Source organism: Nannobrachium achirus, assembly GCF_963921795.1.
Source record: "Nannobrachium achirus genome assembly, chromosome: 19".
NCBI classification, from domain to species: domain Eukaryota; kingdom Metazoa; phylum Chordata; class Actinopteri; order Myctophiformes; family Myctophidae; genus Nannobrachium; species Nannobrachium achirus.
This window is the reverse complement of record NC_137826.1, coordinates 13273993-13298281: the sequence shown is the minus strand read 5'-3', so window position 1 is coordinate 13298281 and position 24289 is coordinate 13273993. Positions and strand designations below refer to the sequence as shown.

At 41.6% G+C, this 24289-nt stretch overlaps 2 protein-coding genes across 2 annotated transcripts in view; both read left to right on the top strand.

Annotated features, from left to right (window-relative positions):
• The window catches only part of clip2 (CAP-GLY domain containing linker protein 2), a gene marked incomplete at both ends in the record, with an annotated part of 48600 nt that extends 32668 nt beyond the window's left edge, over nt 1–15932 (top strand). Inside the window, 9 exons of the mRNA XM_080748615.1 lie at nt 295–693; nt 1196–1636; nt 1940–2062; nt 2380–2437; nt 3636–3719; nt 7216–7372; nt 14666–14825; nt 15547–15732; nt 15852–15932. Of these exons, the coding sequence (XP_080604741.1) occupies nt 295–693; nt 1196–1636; nt 1940–2062; nt 2380–2437; nt 3636–3719; nt 7216–7372; nt 14666–14825; nt 15547–15732; nt 15852–15932 (1689 nt within the window). The remainder of the gene's footprint in view (nt 1–294; nt 694–1195; nt 1637–1939; nt 2063–2379; nt 2438–3635; nt 3720–7215; nt 7373–14665; nt 14826–15546; nt 15733–15851) is intronic.
• Nucleotides 15933–20365: 4433 nt separating this feature from the next.
• The window catches only part of gtf2ird1 (GTF2I repeat domain containing 1), a 57212-nt gene continuing 53288 nt past the window's right edge, over nt 20366–24289 (top strand). The window contains exon 1 of the mRNA XM_080749880.1: nt 20366–20605. The gene's annotated coding sequence lies outside the window, so the exon portion shown is untranslated. The remainder of the gene's footprint in view (nt 20606–24289) is intronic.

Here is a 24289-nt window from a genome sequence, read left to right as displayed (position 1 = left end):
GCTGATTTTCAAGCCTTGACCTACCAGGATTTCCCTTTGAATGCTTAACAGTTCACAGCTCCAGCTTTTGTGCTCATGATTCTGTCATTTCCTTAGGCCTGGATGCCCGCACAATACACATTGAATGTTTTATCGATGCCATATTCTCATTGAAATGACATCACTCTGTTACAGGCCATGACCTGTGTGACGGCAATGATGTCATTCATTTGTGTGAGTTGGCGTCGTGCTGCTATGGCAGTGACATAAAAAAAAATCAATAACGCATTCATTTTCTAACATCTGTCTCGCCAGCAAACCACGGTCGAGGAAAAGAGCCGAATCATGCAGCTGGAGGAGGAGCTGACCCTGAGGCGAGCGGAGATCGGCACGCTTCAGGCTCAGATCCGGGGCCCCGACTCATCGGACTCTCAGCGAGTCGGCGACGACGGAGACGCGGACCCCGCGGCGGCGGCGGCGGGCACCCAACCGGAGACGGCCCTGCTCCGCGAGCAGCTGCTGTCAGCGGGTCGGGAGCACTTCAAAGAGAGCAGCGAGCTGAAGGAGAAGCACGAGGCCGCCTTGGCGGAGCGCCAGCAGGAGACGGACAGACTCAAGGCCACGGTGGATAAGCAGAGCCAGGAGATCAGCGAGCTGAAGAGCAGAGTCCAGCAGGCCACCAAGGAGAACATGGAGCTGATGGACAGCTGGAAGGTACCCCACCCATATTGTGTTAACCCATTTAGGCCTAGGATTATTTAATGCGTTAGCTATTGAAAAATAGCAGATATACAAGCTCGCAGCTTCTGCGGACAAAACATTTTTGTTTTGGACAAAACATTTTTGTCCACGGCCAAATACATGTAATTTTGTGTGTCCTTGACATGAAAAAGTTGAGAACCACTGATTTAGAAGACATTTATAGAACCGGGTCAAAAATATTCAAAGACAAATGTTCAAAAATAGACGCTGCGAGCTTGTAGATCTGCTATTTTAGCTGCTAACTTCAGCTGGGTCACCACCCACCATGACATCCATGCATACTTAATGAACTGGGGGTGTGGCCACATAAAAACCCAATTTTAACTCTTTCTGTATACTTTTTTGGAAAAAATCTTCCTCCTAGTATAATCATAATACCTGATAATCATGTTTTAGAGATGGGAAAAAATCATGGCACCAGCTGTTTAAGACAATTCATTAACTCTTATTGCAGGCCAAACTGGATGCTTTAGCCACTGACCATCAGCGCTCCATAGCGGAGCTGAACCACACCTCATCTCCAGGCCAGGAGCAGGACCCCCAGGAGCTTAGAACCATGATGGAGAGCCTGAGAATGGAGCACCAGCTAGAGGTGGAGAATCTGAAGGCCAAGCACAAGATCGAGGCAGCCGTTCTGACCAAGGAGCGTGAGGACCTCTGCACGCGCCTCCAGGAGGCCACGGACCAGCTGGCGGAGAACAGCCAGCCATGGAAGAGCCAGGCCGAGGTCCAAAGCTCTCAGCAAGCGCTGGAACTGCGGGAGGCGACCGAGAAGCAGCAGAAGGCGGAGCAGAGGCTAGCGGAGATGGAGAAGCTTCGGGAGGAGCAGGACGGCGCTGCCGAGGAGCTGAGGGAGCGGCTGGAGCTTTCCGAGAAGAAGATGATGGACTACCAGGTAGGGACGATATGAAAATTCCATATCAACGCGTTGTGAGCTTGTAGATCGGCTATTTTTTGGCAAAGAGATTTGGTGAAAAAGAGTGAAAAAAGACTTTATCAGGGTATGTATATTATACGTTTTACCAATAGAGGGTTTAAATGTACCGGATATGCAGCTCGGCAAATAAAAGGTGAATTGATCCCAGTGCATGGCGGAGGACGATTTCACGATAAAGTAAATCTCCACAATACGATAATCGTGACAGTTTTTTGTCACGATAAACGATAATATCGCTTATCGTCCCATCCCTACTACCAGGCTCTGCAGAAAGCCCAGGCCCAGAGCCGAGAGGAGATCCACAACCTGGAGGAGAAGTTGAGGGTGACGGCGAACCGGCTGCAGGCTACCGAAGCGGACCGCTACACGTCCCATGATGCAAATGTATGTGGCGTTGATGTAACGTGCCTTGATTTGAATGCAGTTTGTGCCAACAAACTGTGAACAGATAATAATAACAATACTAATAATAATACCTCCTATAAAGTGGGGGGCGCTCTCCATTCCGACATGTCGCCACTCCGACAGTGGCAACACTTCCACAGAGGTTAGATTTAGGGTTGGAGTTAGGTATAGGGTTAGTGTCGGAATGGAGACATGTCGGAATGGAGACATGCAACCCTATAAAGTTTCACTAAATGTAATACATTTTTTCTTTCCTTCCCTTCAGTTTCACTCTGACAATACTTTTGTCTTTTCAGGTAATAGAGGATAATGACATCTCAGATGAAAAGATGAAGCTAAACCAGAATATTGAAGGTATCGAACTTCTTTGAATTAAATATTTGCTGGCTTTCTGCAAAAATGGGATGTCGTTAAAAGTATAAAATTGTAATATTTATGTTCATTTGGTCAGCCATCTGTTCATACTGTCAGCCAGCTAAAAACAAAATTGTACTTTTAAAAAGCTTTTAAAACTTTTAAAAGATACCAAAATAAAGTGAACCGGCTTGCAACTCACATGTTTCAGATGTCTCTGACAGTTAATAGGGCTGCCTTTATGCTAAGCTCTCACACAGAGAGTTTAACAATAGAACAAAATGGACCATTACTGATCCATTTTGCTCCATTTCTACACTCCCAGTTAAATTAAAACAGATAATTTTGTATGTGTACCTGCTACCACTTTTGCAGCTGCTGATTGCTTTTGCCCAGCCGCCACCTTCACTTTAGCTTGGGTAATTGATCACTGCTTGCTCTCATGTTGGCTATCTGTTTACACTTTGCTGGGAGAGATGAGAATCAGTACCAGATCTCATATATCATCAGGGAAATAACTTTCCATAATGGCGCCAGTTGTCTGATTGAACTGGCTTCATAGATTCCATTGGCATTTGTCATAACCACATCATAGCCAACACATGGTTTCAGCGCTGAATGCACCTGTGTTTTGAACACTCAATCAATATGACATTGAGGAGGAGGACACTGAGGCGAAATGTGCAAAGTGTCATGTACCTCTTTTTCTCTATACCTCCTGGTCTCTATACTGCCTCCCCCTGGCCAGCCGGGCGCCTGATGGAGGGAGGGCAAAGGAACTGGTTGGAATAACGTGTTCCTTCCACGCGCTACGTCCAACTAGGGAAATTCCCCCCTGTCAGGTGAAAAGAAGTGGCTTGGACTCGTCATGCATAGAGGGAAGCATGGTGTCAATCCGTCACTCTCCCCAAGTTGGCAGAGGGAGTGTAGCGCCCAGGATTACATTAGATAATTGGCACCTAGTGAAAAAGTGGGTTATAAAAAAAGAATGTGCCTCTTTTTCAGGGGTTCTTTAGGGAAAACTAGGGTAGTTGATGAAACTCAATTTAATCAATTCATTACAAAGATGTTTTTGTTTAGTTAGCAAAGTTTCTGATGTCAGCCTGCCCAGGGACTGCACATACAAATGTATATTCAAATAATTTGTCTGTCTTAGAATTGTTATGATTCTATAATGATTGATTTTCTTCTCACTCAGAAACAACAGAGAAGTTGATGAAAAGGGAAAAAGAGGTGTCAACTCTCACTGCACAGGTTGACAGCCTCAAATCACAGATTACCGGTAAGTGTGACCTTTAAAAGAAACTTCATTAGGCAAAGTTACAGAAAAAACAAACTAGAGAATGGCACTCAGCCAGTTCCATTTAATCCAAAAGAAATTAATGTGTAGAAGCTGTTCAATTAAAAGTATCTTTAGCTATTAGGTTATATATTTCCACCATCCAGCTCATAAAACCCATTCAATGTAATGTAATGTAAGTACACCCATATATACTGGGCTTGCAGAGTTCCTCAGACAGGTCATATTAGATGGCTAAAGAGCTCTGTCACCTCTAGACAGAATATAACTTAGAGCCAAGCCATGCAAAGACTTGTAAGAAACAATACAATGTTGAGATTAATTCTACAGTTTAGAGATGCCAATGAAGAGATGCTGAAACGGGAGATGTAGTGGATGTTTCTTAGTTCTACTAAACAGTGTTCATTTCGTTGACTAAAACTAGGACGAAAAATGTTCATCTACTGTATTTTTTTCACTGACGAAAACGAAACAAAAACTAAATAAAAACTAAGCTATGATGACGAAATATATTGATAATTTCATCAACAAATACAAACTAGACTAAAATGTTAGGGAGGGACTAGAGAGGAGATGCTTCATGGTTGTGTGCGGGTGTCACGCTCCAAAAATATTTCCGGTACACAGCTACAGTAAGTATAAATCAGGCATTGAGATGCCATTGAGGCCTGCCTGAAATGCACTTTAGTCGACTAAAATCAACTGTCGATTTAGTTGACAAAAATCTTAAGATATTGAGTTAATCTAAAACTGGACTAAAAGGAAAACATTTCATATGACTATATGACTAAAAACAAAATCAAAATTTCCAGTCAAAATTAACACTGCTAGTAAAGTTAGAAGCCTTCCGGCCACTTTCTGAGCACACTGGAGCCGAGCCAGCTCTTTTGATTAAGACAGGTAAACACCATTACAGTCATGGCGATTAGAGATAACAGCATCAATAAGCCTCTCTGTAAAACATGTTTTATTACAAGGCAGATATACTGTACATAGTTACTAGGGGTGTGTATCCATCCCCTACAAGGCGATTCGATACGTATCCGATACATGGGCTAACGATTCGATTCGGAAACGATACGGCTTACATACAGAACGATTCGATACGATTCGATTTGGTGCAATTTCGATACGATTTCGATTTTGTGGAATTTGATTCGATTCGATCCGATTCGATACGATTCGATACGGTGTGATCTGATACTTACGTTTAATGAAACATACATTTTCCATTTTTAATTAAGAAACTTGATCTATAAAGTAGCATGGCTGACCTTCAAATAATGGATATCTCATAAAAGACCAAGGAATAACAGAAAATTGTAAAGAAAGATGGATGACAAATCATTTTAGTATCATGTCATTGTTGTGTTCATTCTAAATAGACACAGACATGTAGATACAAAAAATAATTAATGTAAACTACAAAGCCTACTGACATGGTTTGAAAATCTGTCTCACACACCCATTTCTAAGAGCTTCACTTTAGCAGTTACAGTTGGTCAGGTGGAGAAATATAAAACAAACACACAAAAGGCCTGGCCCTTCAGGCTTCAGTACAGTGCAATAATTGTACTTTGCAAAGCTGCTATAATAACACTGAAAAACTAAAATACATCCTCACCAATGCCACAGATCAGATCAATCCTCAGCAATGCCACAGATCAGATCACCAAATAAAACTAGTAAAAGAGCCTGCTGTTATTCAGTCAATAAGATCATTTCAAAGAGATCCACTTTACAACAGTAACAACAGCAGTATAAAGTAAGTGCAACATTTGAAGTCTGGCACACATCATGTCTACTTGTTATCTTATGGCTCTACTGCAGTAGTTCTAAAAAAAAATCAATGTCAAGGACCCCCAGTTTGACATATGGATCAGGCTCTTGTCTTAAGTTTAAATGGAACCAAATGGACCCATTAGGGTCCATTTGGTTCCATTTGTACACTCCATTGAGTTACACATACCCAAGGGTTCATTAGGGTCCATTTGGTTCCATTTGTACACTCCCCTGCTGAGTTACACATACCCAAGGGTCCATTTGGTTCCTATCATTTTGCCGAGGACCCCCTAGAACTGCCTCAAGGACCCTTGGGGGTCCCCGGACCCCACTTTGAAAACCAATACTCTATAGTCGCCCTTTGCAATAAAAGCTGATGCTGTGATTATTACCTTTGCTGTCGACAAGCGCGGGGACTTCTGATGGTTCTACTGGGAAAAGTGTTATCCAATCCATTACTGTCGCATTCTTATAAAATCCAAACTTGCGTTTCTCCACTGGAATAACCCATAGTGAATAGTGATGGAACTAGTCTACCACGTTGTTGGTTTGTTTACAAGTCGCTGTGTGTCGCACATGCGAGCGTCATACACGCACCAGTGTGCTATGTCGGAAGTAGCAGATCTATAAGTTTACAACCCATCCACATGCAACACCCTGTGGGCTTGTAGATCTGCGGCTTCCCGCAGGACAGTGACTGTAGTACGCAGAAACCCAGCTCTAGCGGAGGACAGAGCAGCAGGCAGCTTTTTCTTTTTTTTTCTTTCCATTGCACTGCAGCACTGACTGCTAGCAGCGCTCACTTTTGAAGTAATGATTTGTAACAGTAAACGATGAGTAAGTAAGTTCAGAATTTCACAGCAGGTTAATTATTTAATGCTAAAATCCGATTAATCCGATTAATAACTTTAGGACCGATACATCGACCGATACGGCCGCGATTTGGACCGATCCGGGTAAACGCGCATCGATGCGGCCGTATCGCTAGTGTTGAAACCGATAATCGATTCATATCGATTTTTTCCCGCACCCTTAATAGTTACTGTACTTTATATGCATGTGTTACACCTACAATTCTGAAAATTAAGGACACTCAGTATATTAACTGCCGTTCAATAGCTGCTGATCATTGTTTTATGAATCAGCAATTTTTGCATAGCTCTGAATGAAGCCAAGTCTTAATTCAACTAATTGGATTGCTTTCCCTCTCATAGAGTTTGGAAACTATCAAGGAATGTTCACTATGCAAAACATGTCATGTAAAATGGTTTGGAAAATATATACATTATTGAAGAAAATAAGCTAAAAAGTAGAAATTTCACTTGTGTACTTCTAGATGACTTACACATTTACTTTTGATGTATTGTCATGTAAATGAAACTAGAGCAATGATATGTTCCTATTCATTTAGCTTGTGATAATAGACTGTTACACCTCAGCAGAAGAAATTATAAATATGTTTTCCTAAGGTACAGTAACCCACATGGGTCATGGGTAATGTATTTCCTATTGTCACTATCACAGTTCACGTGATGAAGATTAGAGAAAATCATTCATTTCTTTGAATTTGAACTGAAACGGGAGGTGTTGCTGCCATTTCTAGAATTTTAAATTGTCCCATTTTATGCAAATTCAAGGACTTTGCATATTATTTTAAAGAGAAATCTTTAAAATCTCACTATCCCTTTTCCTTCAGCGTTGGAGGGCAAAGTGCGCTCAGGGGACAAGAAGGTAGAAGCCCTCGGCAAGGAGAAGCACCGACTGGAGGCAGATCTGGAGTCCATCACCAAGAAGTCCCACGATGCATCTGGGCAGCTGGTCATCATCAGTCAAGATCTGCTGAAGAAAGAGAGGTCATTCAGATATTCAGATACTTTAAATACTTTGTTTATTAATTTATACACAATCTTTATTTGTGGTGAAATTATGTTTTCAAATTCTGAGATATTCAAATACGTTTATGAAAGCAAAATTATTCTGTAATGTCATTCTAAACCCTATACATAGTTGCCCGGGGTTCCCCGGTGAAAATAGATCTATAAGCTCATAATGATGATGATTCATGACAAAGGTTTTTTGCAAATGGTTGAGTATAATGACATGCTCAAAATAGGGACACCAGTTTGAAATTGGTTAATGAGGCTCAACAGTCACTCCTGACAAATGGCATAGCTTGTCACTCAGTGGCGTCAGTTCAGTAAAAGCTATGCCTATGGAAAATAGGCATGAAAATAGGCATGCTCACAACGCCTCGCGCTGCGAGGCGTTGTGAGCATGTAGATCGGCTATTTTCACAATGTCTGGGGGGAAAAAAACTAGTTTTGTCAGTTTTTTACACAGGTTTCTACGGTTTCTTGGGCTGGATATGGCAGCCTGGAACGGTTGTTTAAGTGCAGCTAAACTTGGCATGTTAGTAAACGTGTCTGACCTGCAGAACCTGGGAATTTACCATTCTGTCAAGATGGAGAGAATAAAAGTGTGGAGAATATAATTATAATACCTTGTTAAAGTGACCATTTTATTAAATTTTGCATTTGTAGTTATTTTACTGTAAATTAACAACATAATAACCATCACAGATACACAAAGAGACATTCGTGGATATATTTAAAAGTAACTTTTATTTTCCCCCCTGGACCCAGGGTATGGCAGCTGCATACCCCTGCCATACCCAATTGACGCCCCTGTTGTCACCTCATGTGACCTCCTTGGACTTGTTACGTATACCCTGTGTACAGAAGCTGTCAACAACACCTAACAAGAAACATTTGATTTGGTTTAGCCAGCTCCATGGTACACAGCCTTAAACTGTCACAATGTATTATGTTGACATAGTGGCTTTCTTCCATGGGGGTCAGTTGAAAATACTGCTTTTAGTTGTGATGGAAGCAGTCTTTATTTTGTATTAAGGGGAGCACATACTGGACGCGGGCGGCTGGGCAGCAGCGCGGTATCGGCACACGTGAAGTGCCGCACGGTAACCCCAACTGGATGCGGCGCGCTGCCACACAGCACATCCATTTCCCCCGGTGGGGAGAACCATGGGAGAACATGTTCACCGCGCGGCAACGCTGGAAAAATAGAACAGCGGCGTATCGGCGCGGCAGGTGAGGCGGCAGACCCGCGGCTGACGCCGCCGGTGTGGGTTAGTTCATTGAAAATAATGGGGCTGTATGTTTTGACGCGTCGCTTCCGTGCTGCCTCCGCGTCCGGTGTGTGTTCCCCTTTATTCTCTCCGTCCTGGCCGAAACAGCCGGGGGTGAGGTTATGTTTTCACTCCACGTCTGTCTGTCTGTCTGTCTGTCTGTCTGTCTGTCTGTCTATATGTCTGCGAGCAGCTCATCTCGGGCACCGCTGGATAGATCAGTGTGAAACTCAAACTTTGCTCCGAGCAGGCCAAGGAAAAACCTCTATCCCAAAGGACTCATGGGGGCGCAATAACAGGCTGTCTCACATTTTGGCCTACAACTCTTGGACGGCCATTGCCACCGAGAATGTTCTGTCATTTCATGTTTTCTTCTAAACATACTTTTGGTTACAACTGCACATTTTGACAAAAACTCACAGAAATCGGTACACGTCAGTCCGATTTTCCATATTCCATTCCAAATGGCATCAATTGCCTTCCAAGATTTGCAGGGGTTCATGTTGCAAAAAAAGAATAGAGATCGGGAAGCACACGCAACACAGCATGTCTCCAGAATCGAACCAGGTCAACACATAATATACTGTCATCCATCAGCACACTCTGCAGCCTTTCTTACGTGTTTTTATGCAAACAAAGACTTAGTAAAACTTTCCAACGCAGGTGTTTCAAATCTCCCTTCAGGGGGTAACGAACTGTATCCTACTAGGCAAACATGTCATGAGGCCTGTGTACTGTAAGTGGTCTAGTGGCACAGGTGCTTACAGCTACAGTAAACAAACTATATGTGTGCTTGACCCCTTTTTAGAGAATACATGTGTGTTCAGTTCAGATTAGGCTTTTGCTCTTATGCACCGTTTTTCATTCCTTTCAGTACACAGTGCTCTCTGGTGGCTGTGTTGCATCTGCAACATGCCCCTCTCTGCTAACTTGTTTTTTACGGTGTGCCGCTGAAGGGGCCGAGCCATTTAGAACAGGGTTTTCTGTATAGCTCTGTACTGTATCTATCTCTGTTTCTCTGTACCCACAAACGTAAACCAATCATAATTCAGCTCATGCTGCTTTCATAGGGAACGTTAAAGATTTTTTCCCCCCATTAAAACATGATGATCAGGTATTATGTAGACCCTCCAGAAAAACGCGGGCAAAAATCCTTGATTATGCGGACTAAAATCCTTGATTTTGCGGGCAAAAATCCTTGATTATGCGGTGAATTATGCGGGGTTTTTGTGTGAATTTATGCGATGACAATGCGAAACTATGCGAAATATGCGGGAACTTGTGAAAGTTGCGATTAAAAGCGAAATTATGCGAAATATGCGGGAACTTAAAAAACATATTTATAGCCTATATACAGTATATATACATATTATAATAAAAATTGATAACTATGAATTAAACCACTTTAATATACAGTACACTGGCTATTTGGAAATAGACAATCTACAAGCTCACAACATCACTAAGTAGTCATCAAAGTAGTCAAAACACGAAACAGTGAATTGAGAAATGCAAAACAGACTTTTGACTGCCTTTCATTATTTTCAAGGCAAAAAAGCAAACCTCTGTCAAATATCTGCAATTTAATTACCTTAATGGGCTACATCAAGGCAAAAATAATTACCCTATGGCCTATGTGATTGCTAAGGATACAGCTCACTGCTAAAGCAAAACTCGGGTTTATTTATGTGGTTTTGCTCTCTCTAAAGGGATTTAAGGGATTAAAATGTTATGCATTCAATTGCTGTTCCTATCCATCCATGGAATACTGCGTGCTACTTTTTTCGGAGAGGTGCTCGTTTGCTTTGAACGGCAACGACGCAACGTTTCAAACGGAGTACAATGGAGACCTCAAACCAAGTAGGATAAACTTTAATTTGACGTTTCTTGAAGTTTGAGGACCGAGGAAGAGTGTGTTATTCTAGCGTCACGTTGGCGAGGGCCAACGCTCATACCGTATAGCCTGCCCTACATTATGCCTGCATCTCTCTCTGTCTGCCTGCAGTTCTCACGGTGCAGCGTGCACGCAATCGCACGACGGCACACACACACACACACACACACACACACACACACACACACACACACACACACACAGAGAGAGGAGCCGCGGGTTTCACAGCGCATCATTGTTTTGCTTCTGTTTTGTGTCTGAACGTGAACGGTGAAGCGGCGATGACTTTATACTTTTATGCGAAAAAGTGCGGGGATTGTGAAATCAAGCGATGCCCGCATATTTCGCATATTTTCCGCGGAAATATGCGAAATATGCGGTGAATATGCGGGGATTGTGAAATCATGCGAGCCCCCGCATAATCAGCGGCATTTATTGATTATTGCGGGAAATTCTGCGATCGCATAATCGCGTTTTTCTGGAGGGTGTAATTATGATTCTACTAGGTGGAAGATGTTTTCCAAAAAAGTGTACAGAAAGTGTTAAAATTATGTTTTTATGTGGCCACACCCACCAGTTCATTAAGTATGCCTGGTTGTCAGGTGGGTGGTAGTCTCGCGTAGCCAGACAACTATTCCACAATCTCCGAATGCGATATAGAGTCTGGAACGGCAGCTCCCGAACGGCGAGTATCGGAAGTAGCACTGCTGCACTGAACTGTAGTCCCATTGGAAACATAACAGAAACACAATAGCTCAGACAAAGTCATTCGAGCGGCATATTCTTGTTATGGGTGTATAGTTTAAGAAAACGTTTGAAAACATCATGGAAGTAACACCAATAACACCAGAGAAAGACGAAATAACGCCCCCAGAAATATTGAAAGGAGACTTAACGCTTCAGTAGGACATGTTATCTCTTTATCTCGCACTCATCGTTTCTATTTCCGTTTGCCAGACTGTATGCCGGGAGCATTTGCCCAAATCGCGGAGGCAACAGTCTGGCCTCGGTGGGTGGTGACACAGCTGAAGTTAGCCACACCCTGTATGGTAAAAGGGGATGGGCTGAGTTTATGATGTCATTAACTCAGTGTTTTTCAGTTGGGCCTTTTGACTCAGAGGCTTTCAGCTTTCAGGAAGTAACCAAAAATACCCAGGGAAGACATATTTGAATGGATATTTGTGGCTGCGGCTGCGCATTTTTTTCCCGATCGAACCAAGGTTCGATTTGTGCGTCTTGTCGCATGCGGTAAAAACTCATTGACTCCTTTTATGACTCCTTTTCGGATCCGCAGTGTGGATTCCGCACAGCCTTGCACACCAAATCCAATGCGTTTTAATCATGCAGCAAACAGAAAGAAACGCAACGGTTCTGTGTGGCTGTGTGCAAAGCCCTTAACTGACCATAGACAAACCAGGGGGTTGCCAAAAAGAGTATACTAAAATTAATGTTACGCAGTATGCAGGGCAGGAATTTCAGGGAGGCCATGAAGGCCATGGCCGTCCTTGCCCCTCAGTTTGGCCTTGTGCCCCTTCAAAAAATGGCATGACCTGAGGCCACAGTGGCCTTAATGCCCCAGCTGACTGTACCACTTTCTCCTCTTAATACCCGCTCAAGGACCCCTGAACTTTGAGAACCACTGGCCACTGGTGCCAGTACGCCCAGAAACGCCATTGCAGAGAACCATACCAAAACATGTCTTCCAAGGCAATCTGAACAGTTTAAGAGCTGCGTTTCTCAAATGCCCTTTGACATTAACATTCTAATAAAGAACCCAGATTTTTAAAGCAAATGAATAATGTGGATGATGTCAATATGACAATTCTTCTCTAATTGCCTTTAGTGCTTTGAAAAGTTCAAAGCTACCACTTTGGAAAAATTAGAGGTAAGAAAGTGATAAAAGGTTCAGAGATGGCCATGGAAATAATAACAATAATACACTTGACTTTTAAAGCATCTTTTCAAAATGGATTATAAATTGCTCTATCTACACCTTCCCTCTCAGCTTTCCTACTTTCCTACTATAAAATAAAGTTCAAAGGGATGACTAACCACTCTCCCTCTTTAAAAACACAGCATGTGTTCTCCATCAACACAGCATGTGTTCTCCATCATGTCTGGACTAATATACATTTAGTATTTTATTCATGGTAATATTATTGACCACTCCTTTTGTAAGTCTGTGGCAAAAATATATTTTTGGGTTGATGACCAATGCAGTAAGTCTCATTTGTGCAGGGCTGAGATTTCACTGCAGATAGTCTACATTTCAAAATCATCCTAACCCTTAAATTCAATTATTTCTTTCAATGGACTAAACCTTGTTTTATTTGATGGCCTTCCTGCCCTAGCATTTGGCCTTTGTGCCCTCCCAAAATTGACAACAACAAAGGCCAATTGGCCTTGCCCCTAAAACGACGAAATTCTAGACATGGCAGTATGACTTTAAGTTTAGTTTCATAAGGTGCATCCTTTCAACCATACAACTATTTGATTTCTGTGGTACTGCTGATCCATGATTTATTGTTTAGCAACTGCTCAGGCAGCAGTAGAATACCAACTTGTACTGGGTTGCTTCCAGGTGTTTGGGTGTGAACAGGGGTGTGGCACCATATTCTGGGCCCTGGGTACAAGGACTCACTGAGGGCCCCCCATGAATGTTCTTCATTTAGACTGTGAACACATTATTACGCATTATTTTGTGTTTTAACTATTGAAAAATAGCAGATATACAAGCTCACAGCGCGGCACCGATTGTAGATCTACTATTTTTGAAAAACCTTGAAAATTCTTTAAAAAGTCATTATTTCAAATCCTTCTAAGTTTTTTTTTTAAAGGTTTCTATGTCAGTGGTGCTCAAACTTTTTCGTGTAAAGGACCCCCAAAATTATATGTATTTGGCCACGGGGGACCCCCATCTCGAAAAATTTCGTTCCAGGGACCCCCAGAAGAAGAAAATTTGAGTTACAAATGATTGCTTAAAAATACATATATTCAAAGATTTTTCAAAAGACTTTTCAAAAATAGCTAAAGTATAAAATAATTAAGGCCCCTCCACCTTGGGCCCTAGTAACTCAGTCCCACTTCCCTCCCCCCTTGTGACACCCCTGGGTGTGAATTAGGGCAGTGCAGAAAAATTGCTTGTATGCTCAGCAAAACCTGTCCTAAACCTAAATAATGAATTAGAATAAGAGAAACTAGACTGCTAATACTGGTAAGAATTATTCAGTTTGTACTACAGTACTATCTTGAATGTAGATCAGAAACATTACATTAATCACACAGGTTCCATGTGGTTACAACAAGTGCCTCAATTCCTTCTTGTTTTCACTGTCTCACATGCATTTTATTTGCTTCAATGTAACAAAAACAAAAACACTTTGTGTGTGAAGGGCCTCATAGTCAAGAGGTGGAGCGTGAAGTAGAGCAGTGGTCTTCAACGTTTTCAGGCCAAGGACCCCTTAGTTGAGAGAGAGATGAAGCAGGGACCCCCACAACCTTTTCATAGATTCCATAAAGTTTCATTGTTTGACAGCGCAATCGTCAGTGTATTTTGGATTCATGTCAATTTGTGTTTTCAGATATTTAACCACTTGAACCGTCAATGCTTAATAAATTTGACCTTTCACTCTGTATTTGGTCTGCTCTTTTTCCCCTCTACACAAAAGCTCTTTGCCGAAAATAGCCGATCTACAAGCTCACAACGCCTCGCGCTGCGAGGCGTTGTGAGCTTGTAGATCTGTAGAGCTATTTTTGGCTAAAGTTCTCCAAATATGGACACTAGTGGTTCAAGTGGTTAATATAAAAAAGGAGAAAAAAAAGTTTCTATCACACAAAAATTTGGAGGACCTCCTGTAGTAACTCTGAGGACCCCCTAGGGGTCCCGGACCCCCTGTTGAAGACCCCTGAAGTAGATTATGAACCCCAAGCAATGTGGTTATTTTACACCGCCTCATAGCAGTTCCTCAGGGCCCGACTTTGCAATCCTGTTATTTTGTGTATGCGTGTGTTTTAATTAACGAGTATAAACTCCATAGAACTTTAAAAAAATGTATATGTACCGGTATGTATAATCTTATTTCTAGTATATTTGTGTTGTCTCAATAGGAACCTGAATGAGCTAAGGGTTTTACTGCTGGATTCGCATCGCCACTCTCGGGACATGGAGAGGGACCTGGGTCGAGAGCTGCACAAGGCCGAGTGGAGGGTCAAGGAACAGAAACTCCAGGAAGACATCAAGACCCTTAGGGAAAAGCTGCTGCTGGTGGTGAGTGGAAGCAATTACAACAGAACACTTTGTCGTTGTCGGGTGAAAACCTTGTATGTCCAAAACCATTTTACATTTTAAAAATTATTTAAACTAGTGAAAACAGCCGATCTACAAGCACACAACGCCTCGCACCGCGAGGCGTTGTGTGCTTGTAGATCTGCTGTTTTCACTACCTTTGTGCGACGGCCTTGTATGATGAAGCAGGGCTTTACTTTGTGAAAAAACATACAAATTTGAAACTTGGAGATACGAGGTTTCTGCCCGACAGTGACGACATGCTATATTGCTAAAATATACTTTTGTGCAGATATATATTCACAGTTTTTGTCAGGTTTTGGCTAACTAATAATGTATGTTGACCAGTGGTTATCAAAGTGGGCTCCCACAGGGGTCCTTGAGGGCCAAATTAGATAATATAGCATCAGGATATCGCCACTGTTTTACCACTTTAACCCTACTTTATACTTCGGCTATTCAGAAATAGCCTATCTACAAGTACACAATGCATCGTGATGCGAGGCGTTGTGACCTTGTAGATCTTGTAGATTTGGGGGCGGTCTTGAGATGGGGGATCTGAGGCCAAATACATATCAATTTGGGGGTCCTTCAAATTAATACATTTGACAACCACTGGCATAGACCACTTAAAAACAATATAGCATAATATGGTTATTTCACCCTTAGACGATAGTGATGTCCCTGTGCTTGTATCCGTCAGGGTCGTGAGCGGGCCTCCCCGGACCATCGTCGGTATTCCATGGATCCCTCAGCTCTGGACTCTGAGGTGACCCGGTTGCGTCAGCGGCTGTTCAGTACCGAGGACGCCCTGCGGGGGGCCTTGGAGCACAACCAACAGGTTGACCAGCTGGTACAGGCCATGCGCAAACATCCAGAAAAGAGCCCGGTAAAACAACACCAGATTAAAATATTGATTCTTTTTTTTTTTTTTTTAGATTGTCTCAGACATTGTTTGTATTGACTTTGTTGTGCTAATAGCTTTTTCGCTCCACATTGTTTTTTCAGGTGCATGGCGCAAATTCAGCTAATGGGATTCACCAGCAGGAGTCGGCTTTTACTGAAGATGTTCGTAATCACTCATCGTAACAGCTTTGTATTTTGTAGAGTTGTGAAACAAAGCGATATTTCTTAATGCCATTAGCCCCGAGCAATAATTCTGTTTTTGTGGCCTTCCAGGAACAACACTGATATGGGAAGAGAGAAGCTTGAATTGGAACACGCGAAGGTACATTTTGAAAGAAAAGGCCAGTGTGACACTTTTCCACTGCATGTACAGTTACAGTACCATGCAGCTCAACTCGACTCTACTCGCTTTTGGTCCCAGGTACTTTGTTTCCCACACTGCAGATAGTACCCCCTCTATGTAGCTGGTCGTCATCATCGCGACGCCGCATGGAACGCCGTTACGTACTCTTCAACGCGACAGGAAGAATGGAGGATACCAGAGGGGATGGTGTTCTTGATTTTCAATATGTGGCTGTTTGTCGGCGCGAGGAGAAAATGAAGAACAAAAACAATGTGTGGCCACTATAGTAGCTTGGCTATTAAAATATGTCAGGTTTATTATGCCACACCCTGTATTCCCTATAATTCAAGTCAGTCCAACTCTATGCCGTAACACCTGTATTAGTTATCAGGATTTATTGATAAAGAGGTACATTTGAAAACAACGTGAAATGCAAGCCACTTTTCCCACTGCACACACTAGCTCAAAACGACTCGACTGCACTCACTTTTGGTACTTTTGGTACTTTTTCTGCTGCAGATAGTGCCCCCTAAATGTAGATGGCCGTCGCAGCGACGCCACATGGATCTGCTGTAACATAAACTTCAGCAAATGAGCATGTTTTCACATCACATTTGGTATAGCCTCAGCTCTCTTGGAACCTCGATGGAGGTGATATACCGAAACAAATTCCAGGTACCTGGTACTGTACTATCCACAACCTCTGGCTGACGGAAAACCACAATAGGATGAGCAGAGTCGAGTCAAATTGAGACGGTACCATGCAGTGGAAAATAACCATAATGGACATTTAACCTAATGTTGTGCTGGACTCCAGAAGAACCTTTCTGTTTACAGATAATACCAAAACGATTCTCTATCTCAAGTGAATTTACGTCGCAAAATTCACCCGTTAGCCAATCATACAAACAGCTCTTAGTATTATAAAATAGCATGAGGATGGACTTGGAGGTGACAAGATATTACAACTTTGAGAACATAATGACGCTTTATGTTCGTTTGCTAGACACCTTAAATCTATAAGGTGCCAGGAACTTCTGTATTCTGTATTTTGATCCTGAAGGAAAAAGGACTGGTGAAGAACAATTTTGAAGAACAGAAGAATTTAGTCTCGATGACCTTGTTTCTTTTATTTATTACTTTTACTTTGCTATTCTGCTTTGTAATAATCTTCTCATGTGAGCAGTTTTTGTCTGGGTAATCACAGAGCAACTCCAAGCTACAGCATCATCATTGGCCTTCCTGATAAAACTACATACAGATCAATGGAATTGGGAGGTCCACTTAACCACTGTTATATCTATAGAATGGATATAGTGTATTATGCCACACTCTGTATTCCCTAAATCTCAAGTCAATCCAACTCCACGCCATAACACCTATTGCAGGGTTCCCCAATAGGCGGCCTGCGGGCCATTTGCGGCCCGTGGCGGGCTACTGTCTGGCCCCCACCAACCCCAGTAATAATGGTGGTATAAGAACAGCAACAACACTAGTATATCGTCGTTGTCGGCTGGAAATCTCGTATCTCCAAATTTGTACGTTTTTTCGCAAATCATACAAGGCCGTCGCACAAAAGTAGTGAAAACAGCAGATTTACAAGCACACAACGCCTCGCACCGCGAGGTGTTGTGTGCTTGTAGATCGGCTGTTTTCACTAGTTTAAATAACTTTAAAAATTATAAATTCAAAACGAACAGTTTTGGACACACAATATTTTCACCCGACAACGACGATATCTGAACTGTCGCTGGTGTAGGAGGAACGCTGCCGTCGCGCCCTGCAATGTTGTGGCCCTCGGCTTGGTACCCTAGACATAATTCGGCCCTTGGGGAAAACTAATTGGGGAACCCTGATATAGTGTATTATGCCACACTCTGTATTCTCTAAATCTCAAGTCAATCCAACTCCACGCCATAACACCTATTGTATTAGTTATCTGGAATTATTGACTATTTTGTTTTCTTTGGTTTATTGTGTATTTGTACAAAAGGCTCCATCTGTGCATTAATATTAACTAGATCTAAGGTGTATGAAAACTGCCCTCTCGTGATGAAAACAGCTACATCAAAAGAAAGGTTCAATGTGATTTTGACATATTTTTTGTAGGGTTATTCAAGGGCTGTGTTGGGGGGGGCAAAAACATAAATGTTGGTTATTCCACTTTTACTTTGCTTTGACATCTGTGTTTCATTTGCAAACACTTTATCAAAAGATACAGAATTTATACCAAAAGTCTTCCAAAATGCTACATTCAGCAACTCAAATGAGAGATCCTAATTGTAGCCTGTTGCTCGATTGACCATGAGTTACGAGGGGAGAACATTAGGTGGGAGTAATGGTTCATTGACAAAACATTTAGGGCAGGCCCTTGTCAGCTAAGATAAGACATGGAAATTCCATATACGGGGGAAAAGAATGTCAATGGGATATTATACATGGTGTTTTCAAATGGAGAATTCATACCCTTGAATTATTACTGCAATGATTTGTGAGATTCAGTCATTAAATATTAACAATGTGAGTAAGATTTTGTTGTGTTTTATTTCTCACTCTTTCCCATGCTGTGTGTATTTTGTTTTGTTTGCAAAGCAGCGAACAAAGAAAATGGTCGATTTTACCACTATTGTGACAGCCTTCATTACTTCCTAATAGCTTGCAGGTGGCAAGTTGAAGTGTATTCACTGTATGAATGAAATATACAATAAAAGCCAGCAACCTAGCCATTTGCCAGCTATTCAGCTACACATGCATGCAAATGCTGACCTGTAGGCCTACAATAGTTAGGTATGGTTCAGTCTAGGCTGCTGTAAATCTGTCTTTTTTTAAGTGAAAGTATATCAAAGGCATATTAAGAGCTGTAACACAAATAGGAAAATGCTTTTATTGCTACAAGGATTATAATTTTCATAATTGCCTTTCAGATTGATGGACAATGTGCAGCCTTGTTGGGTGATAAAATAACATTGGAGCATGATTAACGAGCTAAACAGTTGCATAATACAAATAAATACAATAATGCATTGAGGACCCAAATCCAAAATCTTTATACTTAGTTAAAGTATTTTCCACACCATCTGCCATATACAGTAGTAGCCTAATATAGGGATATGGCAGATAATAGTTCATTAGGCTATGTATTAAAACCCTGAAGAATAATTGTAAATCTGTTGTCTTTTTCTACAAAAATATTTAAATTGGTCATTTCTAACCTCAGGTTTGAATTGTACACAGAACGGTGTGTGTGTAATCACACAAGTGTGAATAGCTATAGCTGTATGTATTGGTTTTTAAATCTATTTAAAAGTTATAAGGAATTCAATTGTGGAAAAACTGCCTATCAGGTCTGATGCTCTTCATGTGATATTTGTGGACATGTTATGACAGTGTAATTACTCTGGTTTGGAAGATGTTCAAAAATATTATGTGTGAAACTGCAGGATTGTAGTCTACAAGTTTGTGGCAGCATCTCATGTGAAATTTCATATAGCCTACATTTAACATATGTTAAAGGAAAATAAAAACTGCCTGTTAGTAACAGCCCAATTGTGCACAGTGAATACATAACTAGTCTATACATTCTGTTATAATAGCCTATATCCTAATTTGAAATTGGTTAATAATGGTTGGTGTTTTTAAATGCAAAAAGTAGGCTAATCAGATTACTAATCCATCAGATTAAGATACTGATTTCTACTATAGGGACAGCCGGCAAAAGCCAGATTACATTCTGAAATGAGTTTCTTATCTGTATTCATATGTTTGAAATAGAATTAAGTTTAATGTCATCAGGCAACTAGCTGCAAGGATCACATGTTTAGACATGCCATGACAGCTATGCCACAGCCACCACAGCCCATGTGGCTGACCAAAAATAGTTCACAATTTAAATCTCGTTATATAACTTGGGGTCGTATAATGTGTGCTATATGCAACTCATTTTGTTTTGAAGTCATAATGTGATCCATGGGGGTTTCCATGAAATGCACAATTGGCTGTCTGAAGTTGCAAACTTGCAAGTGATTCGCATTGATTTAAAAGAATGACATAAAAAATCCCGTTTAGTGAATATTTCTTATTTGTTTGTCACATCACGGTCCTCCTCAAAAAGCTCCAGGTAAATTCCCCCCAATGGGTTTTCCAGTGGTTCCTTAATCCTGTATGTAAATCGCAGCCAATAGATGCTGTTGTTGAGTTGGGCTGGGATTAGCAGAGGCGAATGAGTTTCAATTTTACTGGATTACAGAACAAAGAAAGGAGAAAGGGACACACAGCTCTGTTAAGAGACAAAAAAAAAGAGAGAAAACAAACTAAAGAAATCTACCCAAATAACAGACCATCAGAAGAAGGGCAACACAGATTATCATTTGTGATGCTTCAGATTGAGACGCTTCGCCAGCCGTTACTTCTACATTGTAGATGGGAATTGTGAGGGTTTCTGATGGATTAAAACGGGGAATAAACCTATTCCGGGATTGACAGTAGCAACAAGGATATTTAATCGCGAATTAAGGTAAGGTTTTATGATCCTTTCACAAAGAAACCATTTCACGAAGAAAGTAGCCTTCGCGGGGCACGTGACTTTTGGATTTTTTTATGGCTGTACATTTTGAAATTACAGATTATAACCTAATTCTAGACTGGGGGAGGAGGAGATGAAAGCAGTGCTAACGGTTGCTAGCACACACACACACACACACACACACACACACACACACACACACACACAAAAAAAAACAGCCATTCCCACTGACGCTAGTTGGCTATTTAAACGTTATTATGTAGGTATAATGTTAACGTTAATTAGCTGGTGTTGGTTTAATCACTCGAGCGTTAATTAGCGTAATACGGCTATAGTAAACGTTAGGTTTAAAGTGGGTTTATCCTCCCTCTTAACCTTGCTGCTGGGGCTGCTATGGGCTATAATGTTTGTGTCTGGGATTCGGCGTTTGTCTGGCAATCGCCAGCTAACGCAGAGCTAACTGTTAAACGCTAGTAAAACGCTAGCATTAGCCACGGCTAGCTCTGGTCCATAGCGTTATGAAGGAGAGTTCGTCTTGACGCTGTGTCACCCGTGATCCCTCGCGCCCGCTGGAAAGCCTGCGCACCCTCTCGTCTGTAGTAAATATTAAAAATACAGTTTAGCTACTCACCAAAACATAGACGGCTTCATGGAGTTAAATGCCTGCTTTCCTTAGTGGGAACACTCCGAGCCCCGCACCTAACGTCTGAAATAGTCTTTTTTAGCCAGAAAAGAAAATATTTCACCGGAAGGCAAAAATCTGGTAACGGCAATCTTCTATTGACAAGATCTGTAGAGGGCGCTGTGGAGTAGCTAAAACTTCCTGTGAAATATTTTCTTTTCTGGCCAAAAAGTGTATTTTAGACGTGAGGTGGGAGGCTTCGAGTGTTCCCACTAAGGAAAGTAGGCTTCCAACATCTTAGAACCGTCTTTGTTTTGGTGAGTAGCGAAAGAGTAGTTTTTCTTTTTTACTTGAGCAGCCTGGACTACCGCGGCTGTGAGGGCAAGTGCTCATTGGTGACATAGCGTTGAGGAGAACTCCTTCTAGCCACAGCTATCTTGGCCACCACGGCTTGTGTTGCTGCTGCTCTGGTGCAACAACAAAGCTGGCTGAATGTTTAACGTTAGCTTGTTGTTAGCCAACTTGGCTGGTGTGGGAGTGTTGGTTGGTGGAAAGAAAAGGAAACAGTTGTCAAGTTGTGCAGAACAGACTGAGACTCCAGTACGCACAACACTTCACAGCTCTGGCTCAGCAACGCTATAAGTGTGAACCCTGTGCACTGCACAGCTGTAATCTCAAACTAACATCTGGATCAGTGGTTCAGCAGCAGCACACTGGGTTGGCACCTCTTTTTGGGTCGTGGACACATTTTTATGGGTCCCTTATTTTTTTTGTTTCATAGATTTTGTTTTTAATCGTTATTATTTCAAAACATAAAAAAAGCTAAGATTTTCATAAATAAAAAAAGTAATTTAATTAATTAAAATAAAAATCTAAGAGAATTCCATGAATTAGAATAGCTACAAATGTATGTACAAGCAGATCTACAGCAGTAGATCTATAGCAGATCTGCAGGCTACAAGCTTGTAGAGCTGATGTTTTCACTAGTTTGGGAGCCCGGGCAAACATCTAATCTCTCTTTTGTGTCTCGAGCTAAAAAGTCTGTGAACCATGCATTGCTATAACGTGAACCCCGAGTGTGCACCGCACAGCTGTAATCTCAGACTAACATCTGGTTATCAGTGGTTCAGCAGCACAATGACAGTGAGTCAACCTGAAGACAAACGCAGGATGCCGTGCACCGGTTTCCCAGGGACTTCCAAATGATGTCGACACTTTCTTTAACAACTGAAAATAATGGCATTTTTGTGTGGAGCGATAGGGCTTGTGCCTTTTAGTGTGTGTGGATGAAGTAAACATGAACAGAACTGGCTCCCATTTGGCTGAAACAACGTATATATAGGCTACTTGTGTCTATACCAGCACAGCTCTCTGTGAGAGCTACAGCAGTGGTTCTCAAACTTTTTTATTTATTTCAAGGACATGCTGTTTTCTAGGGCAATGCAATACATATCACGATACTTGGGTCACGATGCAATAGTATCACGATGTATTGCGAATCTTTGCGATACGATACTATTGTGATATATCAGCTTTAAAAGCTGAAGGCGCTGCTTTAATGTTGTTGTTTTCGTCGTTCGCAGCCATTTTCTCGACAGACCTCACTCACTGAACTGTGGGAAGGGGAAGTAGCTACTATAGTAAACCGACATCTAGAGGCAGCGGAGTGTAAGGACTGGACTTCTACCATTGGTTCCTATATGCATGGGAACATTTTATTTTCCTCAAAGTATCGCGATACAACGGCCTGAAGTATCGATACAGTATTGGCAAATAAACTATCGCGATGTATTGCTATATCGATTATATTGCCCACCCCTACTGTTTTCGATACCATAATGAAACCATTTGTACAATCTCTGAGTCTGACTTACAGACCTAACTGTCCATTTGGTCACTTCCAATTGATTGATTGATTGATTGATTGATTGATTGATTACTTTATTGGAAGTTCGCATTGGAAAAGAACAGGGCAGTACAGTTCAGATAAGGTCTACTAATAGGATTTAAAGTTAAACCCAGTGTAGCACAATGGCTTGTTTACCTTTTGTACTCAATTCATAGAGTAGGTATCATTTAGCCTATCACCTATCATTTAGCTGGAGACCCCCTCAAGGACCCCCTCATGGTGGTCCCTGCGGAGTGCACAAATAGTCCAGTAATATTAGGCCAAAATTAGGCTAAACCTAAAACAAATTGCAATAGTAGCAAACTCAACTGATTTTGTATCCTCAATATGTCCTTAGTGAGGGAAAAAAAGTCCCAAGGAATCCCATCAGGGGAAAGTTTTGAAAACGACCTACCTACCTTCACTTACTATACACTACACTATAAAGGAAAAAATGACTCCCAAAAAATCTCCTTTAAGTGGGATGTGAAGGGTCAAAATAGGGGTTTTTAATTATTCTGAATCCATTGCAAGCATTTGTTTTGCACGAAAAACATTCCTTGGGCAAGAAATGGCCCCTCAAAACGATGGTTTAGTGATTTTCACAGTCTTTTGGGGTCCGTTTTTAGCCCAAGGAATGTTTTTCATGCAAAACAAATGCTTGCAATGGATCCAGAATAATTAAAAACCCCTAGTTTGACCCCTCACATCCCACTTAAAGGAGAATTTTTGGGAGTCATTTTTTCCTTTATAGTGTAGTGTATAGTAAGTGAAGGTAGTTAGGTCGTTTTCAAAACTTTCCCCTGATGGGATTCCTTGGGACTTTTTTTCCCTCACTAAGGACATATTGAGGATACAAAATCAGTTGAGTTTGCTACTATTGCAATTTGTTTTAGGTTTTTTCATATAACGACTGGACTAAAACCCCACTTTGAGAACCACTGTAATACCAGAAACAGTCATGTCAAGAAGCACATAATAAAGTGTGAAAAGTTGCTCCACAGAACAGAAGACTGACCATCTTTCTGGCTCTAAGAACTTCAGTTTACCAGAGTAATGCTGAATGCACATCAGCCAGAATCAGGGGTGTTGCACCAAATGCTGGGCCCTGGGTACAAGGATTCACTGCAGGCCCCCCATGAATGTTCTTCATAGAGGGAGGGGG